Source organism: Mytilus californianus, unplaced genomic scaffold (assembly GCF_021869535.1).
Source record: "Mytilus californianus isolate M0D057914Y unplaced genomic scaffold, xbMytCali1.0.p SCAF_11, whole genome shotgun sequence".
Taxonomy (NCBI): domain Eukaryota; kingdom Metazoa; phylum Mollusca; class Bivalvia; order Mytilida; family Mytilidae; genus Mytilus; species Mytilus californianus.
Genome location: NW_026262593.1, coordinates 45490816 through 45499221, shown reverse-complemented (window position 1 = coordinate 45499221; position 8406 = coordinate 45490816). Strand labels below are relative to the sequence as shown.

The 8406-nt window shown below is 33.2% G+C and overlaps 1 protein-coding gene across 1 annotated transcript; it reads left to right on the top strand.

Annotated features, from left to right (window-relative positions):
- The first annotated feature begins 345 nt into the window (after nt 1–345).
- On the top strand, nt 346–2823 carry LOC127720926 (myogenesis-regulating glycosidase-like). Its single transcript, XM_052227662.1, has 2 exons — nt 346–388; nt 1132–2823. The coding sequence occupies exons 1-2, from the start codon at nt 346–348 to the stop codon at nt 2772–2774; spliced, it is 1686 nt and encodes a 561-aa protein (XP_052083622.1). The 3' UTR covers nt 2775–2823.
- Nucleotides 2824–8406: the final 5583 nt, after the last annotated feature.

Here is an 8406-nt window from a genome sequence, read left to right as displayed (position 1 = left end):
TTATTCTTGAATAAAAAACCTCAACCATAGTAATTATTTATCCTATACATGTTCCACAAACAAGAAATACAATCTGATTTATTCTAAAAAAAGAAATCAATACATGTAATGTGATCTATAATATATGAAATGCAAACATTGATCCAGATAATTTCAACCATAAATCATGCAGTTGCTATTAAAACAAATGGAAATGATTTTTGTTTTATTTTGTGCAAGGTAGTGCATAAATAATTGATTGATTGCTTGTTGCTTGCTGAACGTGTAGAGCAAATATTTCATGCATATTCACGACGAGAATAATTCAAAATAAAATAATACAATATGTAGCCGGTTCTGCAAGATATGCCGAAGGGAGCGAAATTTGAACTGCCATTGGAAAATGAGGGTATGTTTGATAGGGTAGATATTTAGCATTAAAAACAAAAGTAACATCCCCATTGCAATTGGAAGTGGCTGCGTATTGATACATCCCGCACATACAAACAGGCGCCCCAAGTAGCAATGGTTTTAAAGTCCCATCTTTTTTCCCCTGTCAACCCTTGCGGTTTTAAATAATTTTCAGTAATTCTAAGCTAAAATAGGACACAAGCGAAGTCAGTTAAAGCTTTCGTCCTTGCAACTTCTACTATAAGAAGAGTAGATTAACTGTTTATAAATCCCCCCCCCCCCCCTCCCCCCGAAATTTAGACATGTATCGTCCTCTTATTCATTAAGATTTACATATTTTTGTCAATTTAATTGTGGAAATAACATATCATTAAAACATTTCAGGAGTTTTTATGTCCGGACAAAAAATTAATGGAAGAATGAAAGTTGGTTTCGTCTTACTTTCATTGATATTGCTCAGTGTGATTGTAGGAATAATTGCCTGGCAAGCAGGACGACATAATAATGAGGAGCCTCAAATTACAGACGAGTACGTAGTTGGAAATTTACATTTAGAAAAATATTACTGGAATTTGAAAATAAAAAATTCAGATACAGATGTTCGTCTATCCGGACAATTATCAAATACCGGAAGTACCAAAATAGTTGCGACTGACTGCGGAAGTAGCAGTAATGCACTTTGTCTAGATTGGAGTGGTACGAAAGATTTACATATATCTTATAATAAATATGCATCTGCAGAGTGCTATGATGTATATTGGAGGACGTATTCTTGCTCTGATCAAATACTATTAGATTGTTTCGATTTAGATGGTGCGCACTGGTATGGTGGCTACGAGGACTGGAACCAGTTCTGGCCCATGGAACAGACGTCATTGAATCTCTCAGCTTTCGTTGCTAATGATTCATACGCCAAGCGTATTGGTGGTGTACAGGAACGTTATTTCATCAATACACACGGAATAGGGATAAACATTAGTAGCGATGTTCCGCTTTATATTAGTATCAACCAAACGTTTGATAAGAAAATCTGCCTAATGGCTAAATATGAAAAGTATCCATATACAAACATTAAAGGGGGTTATCCTCACTTGTCTTACAAAATTTGTGTCGCCGATAACGTTCGAAAGATTCATGATTTCATGTCGGCTTCATTTTCTAAACCATCAGATATACCAGATAGAAAATTATTTAAGTATCCGATTTGGTCAACATGGGCCCAGTACCATAAAGATATAAATCAAACAACTGTGATGGAGTTTGCTTCAAATATTCTAAATTATAATTTTTCGCATTCACAAGTAGAAATAGATGATGACTGGACTCCGAAATATGGTGATATGGTTTTTAATGTCAACAAATTTCCTAATGCAACTGAAATGGTTAAACAACTAAATGCTATGGGATTTAGAGTAACTATTTGGGTCCATCCATTCTTCAATATTGATTCATTAACATTTCAAGAAGCAGCATCTAAATTCTTTCTGGTAAGACAATATGATTCATTACTGCCGGCTCTTGTTTCATGGTGGGATGGGAATGCAGCGGGGATTTTAGATGTTTCAAATAATGATGCAGTGCAGTGGTTTATTGATAAATTACAATTTTTACAGAAAACATACAATTTAAGTTCGTTCAAATTTGATGCAGGCGAAACAAACTGGCTGCCAAATATTTTCGAAACCACATATGACAGTCCGAATTTCTATCCAACTAAATGGGCCGAGTTAGCATATGCCTCTGATACTGGTGTTCGCCATCAAGAAGTTCGAGTTGGTGTCAGCACACAACATTTACCAGTATTTGTACGCATGCTTGATAAAAATTCGAACTGGGAAAATAAAAATGGATTAAAAACGCTGATCAATACTGCATTGGCATTCGGCTTACTTGGATATCCATTCGTATTGCCTGATATGATAGGAGGAAATGCATATGAAGGAAATAAGCCAGACCGTGAGTTATTTATTAGGTGGTTAGAGGCTACTGCACTACTTCCGGCCATGCAGTTTTCTATTGTACCATGGCAGTACGACGATGAAGTTGTCAATATATCCCGAAAATTTGTGAAGTTGCACGAAGAATATTCCGATCTTATAATTGAACTGGCGGAAGAATCTGTTCAGACCGGTGCTCCTATTATTCGCCCGTTATGGTGGATAGCCCCGTTAGATAAAGAGTGCCAAACAATTGACTCCGAATTTTTGCTTGGAAATAACACACTTGTAGCACCTGTGTTAGACAAGGGGGCAAGTTCAAGAGATATATATTTACCTCTAGGCAGATGGAGGGCGTTATTAGACGGACGGGTTATTAATGGCCCTCAATATTTGCGTAATTATAATGTCAAACTTGATGAACTACCCATATTCACTCGTATATGATGACAATTTAATCATTTTGAAAAGACTTTAACTTGTTAAGTGCTTTATATTTTCCGACCAACCTGTGCCATTTTATATATCCGTGTTCAAAAGTGAATATAGTGAAATAACGGCACAAATATCTGGATTTATAGTTCTTTCATTGCATATGATCCACATGGTCTTCACTCAGTCTGGTACATTATGTAATATAATAGAACAGGTACATCGTAAGGGAGCTACCATTTGATTTTTATTGGGCTAGGATGAAACATTTTGTCCTGCATTTTTTTTTTGGTTGTAATCTCTGTCCTGCATTTTTATTTTTCATTCTATTCGGTCCTGCCTTTTTTTTTATTAGTTTATCCTGACTATTTTATAACATAAATTGTCATCCTGCCTTTTTTTGCCAAGTTACTCATCCTGCCTTTTTTTTACTCAAAACTCTTGTCCTGCCTTTTTTTTCAAATTTCATCCTAGCCTCTAGATCATCATTTCGCCGTGCTTTTGACTTATTGCTCCTTTAATCTAGAACAGTTGTAGAAAATGTTATATCACAATAAAAAATGGAGGAGTAGAAACATTTTTTGCCGGGGTAGCTTGGACACAGTGTTATACATTTAGATGCATTTTTCTTAATATGCACAGAATATATTTGCCTTACATTTGGTTGCAAAACTGTTAATGGTACATATGCAGTTATGAATAATGGAAAGAAAAGAACAATTAAAATTAATGTAGAAACTACAAACAGGGTTATACACTATTAAATTTTCAGTTAAGGAAAATGCATTTTAGTTTATTCTGTCTTGAAAATTAAGTAAATTTTTGTTGAATTAGAATATTTGAGTATCAATGGCACGATTGAAAAAATAAGAATTGCCATTCTGTCATCATGAAAAACAGAGTGATTACAGTGGTTACAGACTTAATGTATTTTGATAGGATTTAAAACTATTAATCTCATTCAATTTTCTCTGCTGAATAACACTGAACCATTACAGTACCGGTAGTTGTTGGATTACAATATATGCAAGCTATGTAATATGTTGGTAGTGTATCTAATTGTATAATTAAATCAATCATTTTTCTAAAACTTGTATGAAACTAAAATATTACATCAAATCATTATGGCTTCTTGTATAATATATGTACAGTAATCATAAATCTAAACTTTGTCCGTCCTAAATATGATTGAAATATTTGCCACTTAACGCATTGTGCTCAATCCTACAGTTATAATTGAACATATTCAGAGTTTATTACATAAACAAAAATATATTGAACAACTTGTGTCTTTAAGATGCCTTTCTTTAACAGAAAACAATTAAACGTCTGCAAGAATTTAAATTTACCGTGTTGTCATATCATAATTAAAAATTACCTTTTATAGTACAAGGAAAGTTAACTTTTATCAAGTATTTTTTATCCTTCTCGTTTGCATAATAAAAAGGGAATGATCAAGATCGAATAAAAACTAATTTATATCTGACACATGATCCTGTGCCTGTCCCAAGTCAACGGGGAATGTGTAAAAGAGACAACCACCCGACCAAAACGCAGAAAACAGCCCAAGGCCACCAATGGTAATGTCTAGATTGTAGAAGTTCAACATTTGGTGTTGATAGCAGATGAAATTTTCTTTTTAATTTCTTCCCAAATTGTTTTAAATTCGTGTCTTCTTCATCTCTTTCTTCTTCTTCTTTGTGTCAACAAGGCTTAAATACTGAAGACTACATATTGTTGTGTGTGCGTGATTGGCGAAAATTTAAACAAATTAGTAATTATAACTTAATAACAATTTAAGTCATGTAAGTGTTTGAATAAACAGATTGTGATTAAAATAATATCTTTTATGTTCATGTTTTGGGTTAAATGTGGTTATTTGAAACAGGAAAACACAGCTGTTATTAGCTGATATCTGAAGCTGTCAACAGAAGTGGTTTCAATGATAGTCTGAGGGAGCAAGTTCCATTGTATGATTATGCAAGTGAGGAACGACAATCTGAATGTTTCATAGGAAGTTTGGATGTGTCTGTATATCCGAGTATGGTTTTGTCTTGTTCTATTGTCGGTTTATTCAAGAACATGCGTTGGAATGCTATAAGGCAGGGTATCAATTTATAAAATTAAATAAGTCGAGCATTTAATCATCTCTCAACTAGTGGTGGCCTTTTCAACTGGTATAACATGTTTGTGACACTGCTCGTGTACTCGTAGTTGATGTGTACGTAGCGAGCCGCTCGTCTTTGTACTGTTTCAAGTTTAAGCTGTTGGTCTTTCATATGTGGGTCCCAGACACTACAACTATATTCTAGTTTGGGTAGTACTAGTTATATGCTCTGGATTTTATATCAGGGTTTGAGATTTTTAATTTCGTTTTAGAAAACCAAGTGATTTATATGGCAAGCCGTTCTCGCCAAAACTATGTTTAAACCATTTTTCGAAAAATTTACACACGGAGAATTTAAAAAAAACACACTGAGATTAAAAAACATAAAAACACACACTGAGAATAAAAAATTACACACTGAGATTTCATAAAAACGCACTGAATTTACAAAAAATGAAAAACACACACTGAGAATTGAAAATTACACACTAAGAATTGAAAATTACACAATGAGATTTCAAAAAGACACACTGAGATGAAATAAACTGAAAAACACACACTGAGAATTTGAAACTACACACTGAGAATTTAAAATTATACACTGACATTTGTGCGCACTTTTTATGCGCATATATCTAATTAGCATACTTTTGAATCTATTACAAGCTTAAAACAACTTGGGGACAGAACTCGTTAGTCCTTCAATTTGGCGCTAAATGTTTTATATAAAACATTAAAAATACAACGGATAGAAAAACTACGCTATTAAAGACCAATAGAACAAGAAAAATACCCACTTACTGTCATTACAAAATATAACCAAATGGTGAAAAACTTTATTAAAATTAAAAGAACACATTGGAACAATCTGCAAAAATACAAACAATGCAGTGATTTTTTTTCCCAAGTGCCTATTATAGCATATAAACGTAACAAAAATATAAAAGATTACAAGTGCGATATCAGGGAAACAGTTGAAAGACTTTTGAAAAGGGACCATGCTTAAACAGTTTTAAGCAAAAAATCCCGATATACTGTTAGTAATAATCTGAATTATAGGCAACAAACTTATGAATATGAGTTAGCAAAACAAGTTGTTAAGTCTTGAAATTTATTACGAATGTTGGTTGTAGGAACCGCATTTCATTATGATGACAAGAGTTCGGGAGACCAAAATATTAATCTGTTGAATTTTTCATCTCATGAATATTCATTAGTAATTTGCATATTAATCTCAGTGTGTATTTTTTGAAATCTCATTGTGTAATTAACTATTCTCAGTGTGTGTTTTTTCAATTTATTTCATCTCAGTGTGTCTTTTTAAATTCTCAGTGTGTAATTTTAAATTCTCAGTGCGTGTTTTTCATTTTTTTAAATCTCGGTCTGTAATTTTAAAATCTCAGTGTGTAATTTCGATTTGTGTTATTTTAGGTTCTTAAATCTCAGTGTGTTTTTTTTTAATTCTCAGTGTGTAATTTTATCGAAAAAATGATTTAAACATAGTTTTGACGAGAACGGCTTGCCATAGATTTATTCCCATTTGATACTGTATTGTCTATATGTGTCTTCCACTTAAGATTAGATTGTAGGGTGATGCCGAGATATTTTTCAGATGTTACTGATTCGAGAATATGAGGGATGTTAATATTCCTGTAAGTATTTTTTTTGTTAGATGATAAGAATGGTACATTTATTGGGGTGGAATGCCATAAGCCAATCTGACATCATTCGTACTGCTGACTCTTAAATTAATCAAAAACCGCAAAGAGTCTAAGCTTACTGTGTTCTGAAAATTCAGGAGGTTATTCATTTAGATAAGTAACAATATTAGACGTGAAAAGTAAAATAACAAAAATACCGAACTCCGAGGAAAATTCAAATCGGAAAGTCCCTTATCAAATGGCAAAATCAAAAGCTCAAACACATCAAACGAATAGAAAACAACTGTCATATTCCTGACTTGGTACAGGCATTTCCTCATGTAGAAAATGGTGGATTAAACCCGGTTTTATAGTTAGCTAATCCCTTTCACTTGTATGACAGTCACATAAAATTTCAATAAAATAATACTGTTCCTTGAGTACACTAGATGGTACGGGTACTGAGAAGAAAGAAATGTCATTGATGACGACTGTTTATTTTATGTCATGTTGAAATGCCTGAATCCAATTAAGTGTGTCATTTTGTATTCAATTGTAGTTAGCTTATAAAGGATGCGACAATGTGAATCTTTGTCGAACGCTTTAGCGATGTGCATTGTGATTAAGTCAGTTTGAGAGTTACCCTTGTTGGTGTGTGGCACTTCTTGAATAAAATCGATAAGTTATGTTTCACAATACCTTGTGATGTTCTAAAACCATGCTGAAGATCTTATACTATATGATGTTTTTCTTGGTGAGACATTATACTACTGGTAATGATATACTCTATGAGCTTCCAACATATACAGGTTAAAGATATTGGCCTGTTATCTACGGAATTATATTTTTCTCCTTTCTTGAAAGCTGGGGCTACATTTGCATGATTCCAATCCTTAGATGTTTTTCCAGTTTCTCGAGACTTTTAAAATAAAACTTGTTCCTTTTGTGCTTTAAGGACCGGCCATTGCTGCTAACTCGTCCACAAGATTTATGTGGATTAAGGTCTGACAATACTTTGGCGATGCCTGCTTCGAATTCACTGATTGTTATATAAAGAAGAAGATGTGGTATGATTGCCAATGAAACAACTCTCAACAAGAGACCAAATGACACAGAAATTAACAACTATAGGTCACCGTACGCTTAGTTCTATGTTTGTATTTGAGGGTTTGGGCTTCTACCTTTGTCTGTGATCATGTTATCTTTTTCATTAGTAAATACAGACTGACGCTGTTGATTTAAAATATTTGCTTTTTCCTCTGTGTCTTTGAAAAGCTTGCTATCTTTTTTTTAATGTGCAACACCAGAATTTTGATATAAATGAAAAGATTTTTTTGTTTTTGTTTTTGATGTTTTATATTGCCCCGGTTCATTTATTGGTATATCACAGATCATTTTTTTTCAATGTAAGTATTTCCAATATTCTAATAGAAAACAAAATATATGGGGTATCCATCCATGACACGAAATCAGTACATGCACAGCAAAAACACACAAAAAACAGAGGAACAGCGCTTTTATTGCTGCTCTTCATCTGAAAGTAATTTTTTGGCGCTGTGTGCTTCGATTTTTTATACTTTTCATGATCTTTTTTTTTTCCTTTTTCTATAAGCTTAGTTTTTTCGTTTGTTTTTGATCTTACGCAGTTTATCTGTTACCCAAGGTAATCTATGTTTCTAGGTGATCGTTTTGTGTGGTACGTTTTCCTCGGAAGATTTTAATAGGCCTACCTAAAAAGACTACATAATTTATCTACACTGCTATATTTTTATTGTTCTTGTATTGTTGTTTATATCTCAAGAAGGTCAAATTTTATGCTTCTTCAATTAGTGAAGAACAAATCTAAGGTTCTGTCTTTGCGTGTTAACTTGTCTACTGTTTGTTGTAAACAAGGATCGAA